General features: G+C 38.3%; 1 protein-coding gene across 4 annotated transcripts in view; it reads left to right on the top strand.

Moving 5' to 3' along the window:
- Window positions 1-9,930, top strand: part of CD99 (CD99 molecule (Xg blood group)) — a 30,837-nt gene extending 20,907 nt beyond the window's left edge. The window contains exons 2-8 of one of the 4 annotated variants that reach the window (XM_074858893.1): window positions 483-518; window positions 878-928; window positions 2,806-2,847; window positions 4,489-4,560; window positions 5,099-5,209; window positions 5,972-6,025; window positions 8,022-9,930. In XM_074858893.1, coding sequence (XP_074714994.1) covers window positions 483-518; window positions 878-928; window positions 2,806-2,847; window positions 4,489-4,560; window positions 5,099-5,209; window positions 5,972-6,025; window positions 8,022-8,047 — 392 coding nt within the window. In that variant the 3' untranslated portion in view covers window positions 8,048-9,930. Of the gene's footprint in view, window positions 1-482; window positions 519-877; window positions 929-2,805; window positions 2,848-4,488; window positions 4,561-5,098; window positions 5,210-5,968; window positions 6,062-8,021 lie in introns of all 4 variants that reach the window. The other 3 variants (XM_074858895.1, XM_074858892.1, XM_074858894.1) reach the window with 3 other exon arrangements.
- The last annotated feature ends 3,248 nt before the right edge of the window (window positions 9,931-13,178 follow it).

Raw genomic sequence — 13,178 nt, 5'->3', positions numbered from 1 at the left:
TACCCAGTCATATAACTTTCATACTGGTCTTTGTGTTCCAAGGTTCTTCTTCACACTTGAATCTTGTAGATTCCTATGAATTGCAGCTGTGCCCCTGCTCATTTTGTGGTTCAGTGGAAAGAAGGCTGGGAAAGAATATGCTGTGGATGGCACTAAAAAAGCATGCAATAGCAGTGGCAAGAATAAAGTGTTAAGTGCATTATATTGACTGTAGGAATATATGTTCTGGCCCTCCGGATCCTTTCTATAGATACAATTTTTAGTGCTGTTCCTTTTTTTTTCTAAAGAGATGTGTGGACAGTGGTCTGGAGAAATAGAAAAGAATGTCTGCCTTCAGCCCTGACTCAAAATGCTCTTCTACTCTGATGCAGGAAGCAAAAAATATACCTCAGGATAGATCAAAGAGATGTTTATGACTGTAATAAGTGTTGGTTTTGAGTAAGAAAAAACAGTGTTCTTACTGTTGCTTTCATCTTTTACAGGCAATATTGATGACTTCGACTTAGGAGATGCATTAGGTAATTATTACACTCTTGCAAATTTTGGGAGGTAGGTGGGAAGACAGTGGCTGCTCTTCTGACTTTTTTGTTTCCGAGTATTCACTGCATGACCAAGTATGATTCCTTCCCCACATACGGCTTGTTTAAACCTCAGTGGAACAATTCAGTTATGGGTATGTCTAAATGTTGGCTGGAGAGAACTGAAATTTGTCTTTGGGAACACTCAGGGATTCCTCTAAAGGGGAAGATGTCTTGCTGTATAGACTTGATCTTGTGCTTTTCACTGTATAGACATAGGCTTACTTTTGTCCTTCATGTATCTTCTGAACAGTGTATTAAATAGTACTTAAACTTCTTTTTCTAACCATCCCTGACAGAAACTACAAAGAAGCCTCCTCCATCTAAGAAGCCACAACCATCAGATTTTGGTGAGATCTAATTGGCTTGTAATGTCTTTTACTGTGAAGTCAAGTGTAGTTATACATAGTAATTCAAGAGCCTGAATTTTTCAATTTTTCAATTCAAAGAGCTGTGATATTTCCATAAAAGAAAGCAGTTCCCTAATAGCAAAAGGATTTCTGCATTTTGGAGTCTTCTGATAGCACTTTCACAAATTTACTTTGTGATTTCACAAGCTTAAAAACCCTGTGAGAACCCTTCTGTTGGCTTTCAATCTGTGTATTTTGAGCATGCTCACCTCAATCTGGCCCTTGGCATGTACCATGATTACCAAAACCAGCACGTAGTTTGGCAGATAATGCCTGGTAACTCTGTGGTGCTCTTCTGTGACCATGCCATTATATTCTTGGTGAAAACATTATGGGGTGCATTTTGTGTATCATGTTTTCCTAGATACTGCTCAGTGGTACTTCATGCAATGTCTATCCATCCTTTATTACCTAAATGTAGTAAGGGCATTGAGTTGATTAAGAGACTACAGATAAAAATCATTGCAGTCTAGGTATGTTTATTTACCTTCATTTTTAAGGGTCTGGATCACAAAAACTGTATGTATTTCACTCATTTCTACTTGTTTCATTGCTGTGTCTTCACTAGATGGCACTAATTCCATAAACTGTTACTTATGGAAGTAGTTTTTAAATCTGAAGTAATCTCTTTCTATCCAGGAAGTAACTTTAGTAGCACAAGGAAACATTAATCTGTTTGAAATAATATGAAGGAAGGTACTCTTTCTAACGTGCTTGTGCAATGTGGGCAGCAGTAGAAATTGCAGTATTGTTTTCACTCAGCCAGTAGAAGATGTGTCCATTTAGGCAGATAATGCACCATAGCTTTTCGAGTACCATCACTAGACCTGTTGCAGTACAGACAGCTTTCTTAACACAGGGCATACAGCTGTAGGACAGTAGCACTGTTTGCTGCTCTGTTCGATTTAGCCCTTTGAAGTTTTGTCTCTCTTAAAGCAGTCTGTTTCCAGTTGCTGACAATTTTGAGAACAGTTGGCTAGTTGAGAAACAGTTAGCTGACTGAATTGGATGGTTCCAATTGGAGAGAGGATCCTTTATTGAATGACAAGCCTAAATTGGGATTTTAGAACTGTACTCTGAAGGTGCCTGTCTCTGAATATGCAGAGAGCCTGAGACAACCTGATCTGACTTGTGCTAGATCTGGGAGGAGGCAAGACCATGCAACATCAAGAAGTAGCATACAGAAGAAATGGGCTGCTGGATTGGTTCAGCTGTTGGTGAAAACACAGCTTTAGAAAACCACTGCTGGTGTGTTAATTTGATGTGGGCAACAAAGATTGTGACCAGACAGTACAGAGATAATTACTAAGATCTCTTATTCTCCTGTTTTGTGGCAAGCTAAATGAAGTGTCATTGTAGGGACCATATTTCTAGTTCTATTGTGTGTATCTTGTCCTTTTTATTTTTCTTTTTCTAAAGTGAATTACCAACCTTTATTATTGGTTAAAATCTGGTAGTCTTAAAAGAGGAAACAGCCAAGTAATCTGTGCCTGGCAGAAAATTTAAAGAAGTTCAGCATTTGAAATCAGATGTGCAAACTAAAATGTTCCATAACAGTGAGTTCTTCTGTATATGTTCAGTTATAGCAAGAGTCTGACGTACAGGCTAATGTAGCAGAAACACTGTTAATTGCATTAAAGTACAGTGTTTAACCTAAAATAACCGAACAAATACAGTGTTAGCTAATGAAAGGAAAGGAAAATGACATGGGGAAGATTTGATACCATTTTTTAGGTTAGATAGTCTTTCAAGGTCACTCTGCTTTTGGTCTCTTCACACTAGTAACTTTGCTCATTTTATTCTAACTCTGTCTACAGATGACCGCAAGCCAGGTCCGCCAACAAATCCTAAAGACACTGGTAAGACTGACCTAACAGGAATTTCTGAACAGTAGAATAATATTTGTTGATCTTTCCTAGTCCCTTTCAATGTTGCTGTATTGTAGTCTGCTTCTTATATCTTAACCTTTCTTTTCCTGTATCTCTTTTGTGTGTATATAACCCCAAGCCAGGTCCACCTGCACATCCTAAAGACACTGGTAAGGCTAGCACAAACTCCTGAGTTGTGACATGGTTTTATGATCTCAGTTAAACTTCTAATAATTACTCCTTGTTAACTGACTGCTGTGCATGTCCAATGTTGCACTGGATAAGCACTGAGGATTGAGGAAAAATTGTCTTACAAATAAGCTTTGCAGCAGTCTTGAAATTCCATATCAAACCTGCTGAGTCACTTTCATTTAAAAGTGGGATGGTGTGAGGAGGAGGAAGGATGGGACAGAGTGTGTGCTTGGAGCAATGCTGTTCTTGGCTGCCTATGGTGGAGCACCTGTGTATTAGATTGAGTCCTTTCATCCGTACAAACTGCATCCCTGCTAGTCATGCTAAAAAGTAAGTAGGAACTACTTGTGATCGGTATTCTTAAAGCATCTAAACTAGAGGTAAAGCTCAAAATTAAAAGGTTGGGTTGGTTTTTTTATTTTTGCTTTTTTTTTTAAAGAAATACAACTCTTTTGTGTTTGAAAGGTAGGCTTAAAATACATGTCCTTCCTTGCCTGTTGTGCTTTAGAGGTCTTCTCTGTCTTTGCCTGACTCAGAACAAAACAGATTCAGATGGATGCAGCTGTGATGTCATTATCCATTAATGTGGTGGTAAAGAGTCCTTACCTGGAATGCAAACCCTGGTTCTTTTTCATTTTCCTGCCTGCTTTGCAGCAGATACTTGAATTCGGGTCTTGCGTGCCTGAGTACAGTGCTTTTGCCTCCCAACTAAAACATCCCCTGATGCAATGCTTTTAGTTTTGCTGCTTGAAACAGACTTGCATTGCATAAACTAAAGATTCGTTTGGCAGCAGAGGGAAGGAGGAGGACTCAGGTGCCATGAGGTAGGGTCCAATGGAAATGGAGAGGGACTGGTTCAATGTCCTGCCATAAATCAGAGGAGGGAATTATATTTTTATCTTCCCATTGTCATGCAAGTACTGCAGCTACTGGACTGTGGCATGCTGAACTCTTGTTTTTCCTTTAACTACTGTATTGTACAGTTTCAAAAGACTGGTTGTGACTTAGAAACCCAACTCTGAAGAAACATTCACAGCTTCAGCTTTGAAAAGAAATAGACCTTTCCTGTCCATGTCCTTTCTCTGCTTTAACAGGATAGTGAGACTTGGGCTGTTCCAGTTAAGTAGCTTACAGGGCTTCTTGCTTGCTTAGCCTATGACTTATGCAGTACTACCTGCTCTTGGACACTGACTTCTCTCGGTTGTTCAGGAAGTCCAGAGGAAGCAGTGCTGCCATCAAACTGTATAGTGCTGAGCTAAAGGGACTTGAGATTGGGGTGGCTTTTGAAATGTGAATATGTTGTGACTATGATGCTGAGCCTAAAACCACCGTGAACTCAGCTGAACAATCTAGAGAAAACTTCCATGTCATTATGTGCCTTGAGGTGTCTTTTTACTGAACTTAAAACATGTAAGATAATATTATTTTCATTTTTTATAGGCAGCTTTGATGATTCAGATCTATACGATGGCAGTTTACCAAAAGGAGGAGGTGATGGTAGTGACAGCAATGGTAAGGTAGTAGGTTGTGCTTCCTATTGATCCTATGGCTACCCGAGCTTTTGATAAAACCTTGCCCACAAGCTGGTTAACATGATCTAATGTGTAATACCTGTGGTTCTGGTATCTGAAACTTAAGAGCATACCTTCCATTTTAAAAGCAATGTGTTCTGTCTCTGCCAAAAAACGCCAGATAAATCTTTCATAATTCTTTACAATTGCTACGTTGCAAATTTTTCAAAAGTGTTAAAGTCTTAGAGATGCTGGTGTAGTGATTGCATGCATACAACTTAGATTTGGCTATGAAAGAGTAGCTTTTTTAATTAGTGGAGCTTAAAACACGTGTGCTTAACAAGAGACATTGCTAAGAAATCAATGGTTATAAAATTAGAGGATTCACTTTTCATTATTCACAATGACAGAGTTGATTACCACAGTTTCATGTAATTCAAATTACTGGTTTTTGGAAGTGTTCACAGGGTTTACTTTGGGACAATACAAGTTTTAATTCTGAAAAATGTACACAAGCTTTTTTTTTTTCTCCCCCCCAGCTTCTCAGGGAGCAGTAGCTGGAATTGTAAGTGCTGTGGTTGCTACTGTAATTGGAGCAGTGTCTAGTTTTATTGCTTACCAGAAGAAGAAACTCTGTTTCAAACAAAGCGGTAAGAATTCTAAATTAGTCTTGTTTTATATGGGGGCTAGAAATTGATCTTATGCATAAGATACTTTTAGTAGCACAGTGAATTTGTGTTCACAAGGAGCAATTGCTCTTACTAGTCATCTAAGACAGGATGTCCAAAGAATGCCTTGCCCAAAATTTAGACTTTCAGAAGCAGACAGACTTAAGGCTTTGCACTTCTTAAAATAAAAGCACTTTCTGCTAAAGACTAAGCAGGAGACACTGCAAGCAAATGTTTCTTTAAGGAAAATTGAGTGGAGGTTGGGGATTAGAGACTATTTTCATGCTGAAAAATACTTTGTTGTTTCTAATTTTGTAAATCTTGCCTTTGTGCCTTCACAAGATGCTTGCCTACGTATTAGTTTTCTGATAACTACCTGGATGTTCATCCCCAAATGATTCTTTCTTCTGCAGTCATCTGTTGCTTGCTATCTGCTTCCTTTCTGATCTGAGTTATATCTTATTTAGATAGAGAACTTTGGGAGTACTGTGAGTGATAGGTGGGGCAGAAGCTTTGGTTTTGTCTAGTCTTTATGACTGGTTGGTGGAGAGACATAATAGAGCAGCCATCCAGCCTGGCACTGCTGTTTTGTAATTTGGGAAGTTTGGAAACTGAGTAACATCTACCATGCATGTTAAAAGTAGCCCAGTTTCTTCAGTGCTGTTTCTTCTCTCAAATTATCTCTATTAACAGCTTCAAAGATAAGAAAATTTGAGTGCTAAATGTCTGTCTGTTTCCCAGCAGATGAAGAGAATGTGAATATGGAAAGCCATCGGGGAGCACAATCTGAGCCACCTGGTAAGAGAAGAACCTAGATAGAAGATCAACTTTTTGGTGGGGATCCTATTAAATGCACTTTATTGATATCTAACATAGTGGAGAAAAATACTTCTGTTGTTTTGTTTCCAAAAAAAAATGTTTGTAACTACCATGACAACTAACTTAAAACTGAGTCGTTTCAGTTCTGATAATATGGCCACTCTTCCCTAGTGTTTTATTCTTTGAATGGATTGGTTTATTACCTTGAGGAGTCTTTGAAATACAGGAGCTTAGAGAAAGTAAAGAATTGAATTTTTTCTGCAAAAGTATTACTGAAGACAATTATGAAAACACAAGCCTGCTCCTTTAGTGTGATACATAACTGCAGTTAGCTGACAGGTGTTTTATTAGTGTATGTTGTGTCTGATTGGAGTCTGATACCTTTTTTTGATTGTAAACCCATATACAACTCTGCAGGAGTGTATATTAAAACATGTTAATAGTGTTTGGGTAGAAATGAAACTATGCTGGAGACAAGGAGCACTGAACTTTGTTGTAACTAAAACATTCTCTGTTGTGAACAGAACCCTAACCCTGTTGTGAACAGAGAATGATCCTTGTATGAAAGAATCATCAAATAATAAATCTTTCTACAATGATGACAGCTGTGGAAGGATCTCTTTTTAAAGCAACAAAAACCTTAACAACCTCATCCTTCCAGGTGTGGTTGTCTAGGATACTTTGCGGATGGAACAGGTGATTAACTGTAGGAAAGCCATAGATAGATCTGGAGGAAACAGTATAGGGGAAAACTTGGCCTTCTAACCCTTGTGACTGGTCAACAAAGGAAGAAGCAGTACAACCTCATGCTGAAGTTTGTTGAGTGTCTTTGAAACACTGAATATTAAAATCTCAAGGCAGTATAAATTTGCAATATATTCTTCTGTGGGCTTAAGTAAAACCCGCAGAACTAGTTATGGTTTTTTATAACTTAAAAAAAGAATTATACTGTATTTCTCTCAAGTATTTCATCAGTTTGCTAAACACTTCTATCTGGCTCATGATCCCCTTTATAAACATTTTTCCTTTAAGCTGTTAGATATATAAAACTCTCAAGGAGAAAGCATTTTCTTGTGACTGGCTGTTGAAGTCAGGACTGGAGATAGGCAGGTGTCCTCTATTCAGCTATGCGTTAGTGAAGCAAGCAGTATTGTTCAAAGACCTCTACCAAAGGCAGTTGGAGTCAGGATATGCTAAAATTTTAGCCAAGATTCACCAGAACTCAGATGTGAAATGCGTCAGATGATGCATACTTTATTTTAACTGATAAAGTCAGACTTGGGATGTTATCATAAATGATTACTCCTGTCTACATACTGATGTTATGTTACTTCCCTAATTTCATACCTTTGTTAAGTTTTGCAGCCAAGCATAAGCATGTTTTGAGCCAAGAAACTGGGCAACCATGGTCAGCATGATGTTACTCCTGATCTAAGTTCTGGGAGTCAGCAGGCATTAGCTCTGCTTTTGGTAATATAGTGTTAATGTACCTACATAGCTTCTAGTTAGAAGCAGTCTTGCATTAAGCCAAGTCAGGTGGCATGGCAGAACAGGTTTGCATTTTTAAAATCTTATATAGACTTATCTTTGACTTCCTGAAAATTCAGATAACCTAGGCTAGCACTTTGTTTCAATAACCCACTTTTTCTGTCAGTTAATGCAGACTGTACTCCATTTCATTTCTGCATCTGCAAAACTGCAAGTCTGGAACTGCATGTTGGGTTATACTGCAAGTGTAGATAGCTACACGGATCTAGTAGGATGTATTGATTTGAGTGAGAAATATGGGATGTAATATCCCTGGGTATGCACGGTACTGGCTTCGCAGAATCAAGCCTCTGCTTACCTGAATTTATCCTACAGTTTCAAATGCCTACTGAAAAAGTCTGTTGTCCACATACACGGTTACATAGTAAGACATAACTTGCAATGTATACTAACTTAGTGTACTAATCTTGAGTTTTTCACTCTTTAGTTCAGCGCACACTTCTGGAGAACTAAATTAAAGAAAACATGATGAAGAACAGATCATTGAAACTGGATAGAGAGCCTGCATTCTGCCTGAAAAAAAAAAAAAAGGAAACAAAAAGTAATGTAAACAACAGAGTCTGAAGTTGCATGAGAAAACAATTCTTGTTTGAAACACCTCTGGGAGTGTGACTTAGACCTGAGTACATACTTCTGTATGGTTAGCCCTGTGAAGCGTTGTTGCACACCAATATATGGCCTTAATGACAGGAGTGTAGAAGTATGTTGTGCCTTTACATTCTTTCCTTTACTCCTGTGACAAATGGGTGTATCTCAAGTGCATTCAGTATGTTTAACTTTTCCTTACCTCTCCAAAACCAATAAGCAATTAATGTTTTGTTATGTCATTGCTTTCAGGCAGTGCAAACATTTTTTTAGTATCCTGTACGCAGTGAGTGTACCAACCAAACAACTTGATATATGTTGTGGGCACCTGAAAGCAGATGGCTCACTGTCTGTGGATAATGGATCTGGGTGTGGGCGCTGCCGATACAATCTGTGTAGCTGCCTGGGTCAGCCACCAGGGAAGAGATACTTGTTCTTGAGCATCCAAGAGACAAAAATTCAGAGTTTTCTTTTTGCATTTTTTTTGTTTGATCTGTCTGGTACAGATTCAGAACACCCAAACTAATGCACACAGACCCTTCATTTTTTCTGGCTCTTCCTACTTAGCAAGTACTGAGCTGGTCAGATGTGGAAAAGCCTGGTTTGCACATCAGACCCATAATTGGATTTTGTACATCTGGTGAGATTGATTTTTGGCGGTTATCTAAATGGTTGTGGATGAAGTATTGGGGAGCAGGGATTAACATCTTCAGGCTTCCATAACCAAAAACTTAATAGAAAACAATGTTGAATTCAGAAGGCTTATCATACGCACTTAAGACAGAAACAGCACTACAATTTGAAAGTACATAATAGCAAGATTGACCGGAACAACCCAGCCTCACACCACAAGCGTCCATTGAACCAGTATAAATAGCATATGTGTGAAGAATGCTTTTGGACTTGTGAAGGATTGCCACCGGGACGAGGACCTATGATTGCATCCTCAACTGAAAACACTTGTGAGCTTTGCTGTGGCTCTTGAAAGCCACCGGAAGGTTTCAAGGATCTGTGGAAACATGAAAAACTGCAACTCATTTAACTTTAGCAGTTAAAGGACTAAGTCTGGAATAATAACTAGTTCTGTCTGGAAGGAATAGTCTGACCAGTTCTGTTGGCTTTCATTCTAATTGTTTCCAATTTTCATGCAGTTTTACAGTATGTGTCTTAGTAATGTGCTTCAGCCACCTGACAAAATTCTACAGGAAGATGACATTTCATGGAACATCTTAGAAGTCATTATGAATTTGGATAAACATGTAAATATACTGTGCATTCAGATATGAATGTATACCAAGGATAATTCATTTAAGAATTTCTTGTACATGTTTCTTAGCTTGCAACAAAGCTTTTCACAGATTTTAGTATTTTGTTATGGAATTAATTTGTAAACCTCTTTTTGTCCCACTTCTGTTCTTAGTATAAAAATGCTAAAACTTCTAAGTGTGTTTCAGGGTGGAAAAGTGATTTTTATATAAACATTTGATATATGTAAATACAAAGAAATGAAATGTACTGCTTACCTGCATGAGTAAACAGGTATCTCATATCAATGCCAAGTGTAGAGAAAACAGAAATAAGCCATTGTTATGGATTGTTAGAGGGATAAAATTGTGGGGGAAGCTCAAACTAGATTTTAGCTAACCAGACTTTTGAATCCTTCAGCTTTTGCAAGCCTAAAAATTACTTATTAAAACCTCCTATCAACATTGTGATTTTTTTCTAAAAATAAATTAAAAAAAATAAAAATGTTTATGTATTTTCCTTCTTAGTAGCTCTAGAAATACAAAAATTTTGGTGCTCTGGCAGAGAAGCAGCCTTCAAAGGGAAACTTTGTCTTCCTGCTCCATCAGCAATTCAGGTTTACTTCTTACAGATGTTTTAATCGTTTTAGGAGAAATTTGGCCAGTAGCAACAAATCTGTGAGCTGTTTTCACAGGGTGCTTACCAATGCGAAGTGCAGAGAAGACCTCGATCTGTGTGAAGGACAGGCATGGCTTTTGAAGAACAACACCTAGATTTGGTAACACACAATCTACTGAAAATACGCACAGCAATAGAAGGCTTAGTATTGGCAAACTTAAGGGTGTTTGCGTTAAGTGTTCCTCATCCGTCATCACAGCCTTTAGGACTAGACGCTTTTTCAGGGCCATGTGTCATTGTCTCACCTTCTGATATGAGAGGACCATAACTAAATGAGATGGCAGTGCAAGGGTTGCCAAGCGACCAGTAGCAAACTTACTGATTTTTTTCAGTCTAAACAGGCATAGATTGCTGCATGAAATTTGAGCACAGCTATACACCACAAAGCAGGCAAACCTAAAGATGATGTTTGGAGGGAATGGCTGTTGTAATACTGATTTCAGCAGCTCCCATCTCCTCTGGATTTGTCCATTTATGGCTTCACGAGCTGGTGGTGTGAGAGAAGGAGGAAAGACTGGCTGCTGCCACCTAGGAAGAAAAGATTAAAGCAAAGGCTTGATATTTCAGGCTGTTCTTGTGTAGTGAGCAAGAAACTGCCAATTTATGGGGTTCTGGTACTTATCTGTGGATAAAATGTAGCAGTACACTTAATTTTCAGTTGTCAGGGTATTACTACATTGCTATTTGCCTCACTACCCATTGAGACTTTGACCTTGTGCCTTCCTAGCTCAACTGCTCTTGCATTGTGTAACTAAATATCTGAATTCATTATTTCTCACATTCATTGGGTCAAGAAGCATTATCAGTTAACAGTTATTCTTCACCCTATTTTTATGGTTATCTCCCATGGATCAGCGTGCTGCCCATCGTGGCATTATGGGCTGTCAGTGAATTTCAGATCCCAATTTGGAGATTAAGGTTCCAGTTTCCATACAGGTTTTGACCAGACTCTGCAGTGGTATGAAAAATTACTGTCGTTTCTGGGCCGAAACTGCAAGTTCGCTCCTGGTGAGGTACCTTCACCATTAAGCTGAGTTTAAATAGATGACAACAAAGAGCTCCAACCTGGTCCTGTGGCACACCTTCCTCGGTTCTGTTTTTTCTCCAGTCTGCCTCCTTTGAGGAGGAGGAGTTACCATCCGTTATAGGAGGGAAAAAACAAAGCAGGATCTTCTTGTAGAATATCATGTCACTTTCGCTTCGACAAGGGAGCTGAGGTGGCAGTGTAGTTCATCCTAACTCTCAGTGAAAGGACTGCTTGAAAAATGTTTTGACAGTTTTCAAACATGATGTGTATTTCAAATACTTATCCAAACTTACCCAAACAAATTCATCAAGCAGGCAATACTTAAATGTAAAATTTGGCAGCTTTTTACTGTAGCTCCTATTCATGCTCATTTCAGTATCTGCCAAATTTTGAATGCTAAGGAAAACTTTTTAGTGCACTCAGCTTTCAGTGTACCTTGGGCTGAATTACACTCCCAGTTGTGCATTTCGGTGTTTTTCTCACTAATCAGTTTAGACCACTATCTAAACTGTACTATCCTCTGTGTATTTTTCACTTGGCAAGATTATGAAACAAACCTGAACCTCTTCATGAACAGAGAAGATTTGCTTTTTGCTCTTTTCTGTTACACAGATGTAAAAGACATATTTGAAAGTGAACAGATGATTAGAAATAGGAAAAGGACTTCAATGGAGCAAAAATACAGTTTTTTCAAACCCCTGCATTTGGAGTACTTTAAGAACTATAAGAATAAAATACTAAAATGCATGTTCTTCCATCTGCTTGTGAAAAACCATTGAAGTTTTATCTAGCATGCAGTAATTGTATTCTTCCGTTGCCAAGAAATTGTATCAGTGATTCACTTGTGTATTTGGCTTATATTTGTTTAATATTACCAGATGTTTCAATATTTTAATTGAAATGCCTCTATTTTTATGACAAAGGATGAATGCTGTAGGATATTAGTGGATTTCCCCAGGAGATCTAGTGTATAATTTGGTTCTTTCATCTCCGATAGACTCATACAGCAGGTCACCCATGCCAAAGAGAGCAATGTCTAACCTCTGCCCACAGGAAGGATGGGGCTGCAACTGTGGTGAGTTATGACTGCCCTCTTCTCTTTTAGCTTGTCTCATCTAAAAGAGGCCTGATGGGCTAAAAGTATATGGTGTAGAGAACAGACAGACACACTGGCTCTGTTTCTCCACCCATTTGCTATTTCTTAAATATATGGGTTTTTCTTGAAAGAGCAAGTGAAAAAATATTAGGTAAGTCATCCACCTTGTCGGGTGAATATTAGGCAGAACTTTGTTTTCCCTTTAAATAGAAGAAGCTGGGTCAGTGATTTCTTAAAGTGATAAAAATGCGATTTATGGTCCGGTGTAAGGCCTTGTATTTGTTTTTAATATATGATATTGTTTATTTGATATCTTGGGCAAGAGTTGCACGCCTTTGAGAGAGAGTGCTGAGATTAAAAAAGTTCCTGCAATGCCCCCAGGAACAGAAGTGGGATAAGTATTCAAGACATTGTGACTCCAGTGCTAGGTCCATTCCTTCCTGTGCCTGCTTCATACTGCTTTTATTTAGCTAGACAGAGCAATAGCTGACTTCAGAAGAACTAGACAAGGGGTGCATTATCTCCAAAATTAAGTTGAGAATGTTCAATATCCTAATGAACTAGTACAAGCAGACAAGCAAGAGAATGCATTTTGGGAAGACTTCACTTACAAAAACAACTTTTGAAGTAAAGCTGCTGAATGTTTGTGAGCTGCTTGGACTTGCCTGGGATTAGTACATAGCCTTGCTAATTTTCCTGTTCCCTTCAGGCAAATTCATTACTGATATGAAGATTAGCACATGTGAGCCTGCTTTTATTCTGGAAAGAAATAAACAGTGGATTTATGGGATTTCTCATGTCATGATATAATTCTTGTTTTAACTGGCTGACAAAGTCAACTCTTAAACCTAAATGTCCTTAACTCTTCTGAGATTGAGCAACTGGCTCTGACAAGGAGAATGATGATACATAAATTGAGCTTTGGAGCTTCTATTACTAGCTTAAAAATAGTT

Source organism: Strix uralensis, chromosome 2 (genome assembly GCF_047716275.1).
Source record: "Strix uralensis isolate ZFMK-TIS-50842 chromosome 2, bStrUra1, whole genome shotgun sequence".
NCBI classification, from domain to species: domain Eukaryota; kingdom Metazoa; phylum Chordata; class Aves; order Strigiformes; family Strigidae; genus Strix; species Strix uralensis.
The sequence above is the reverse complement of the archived record's forward strand: the minus strand, read 5'-3'. Positions and strand labels throughout refer to the sequence as shown.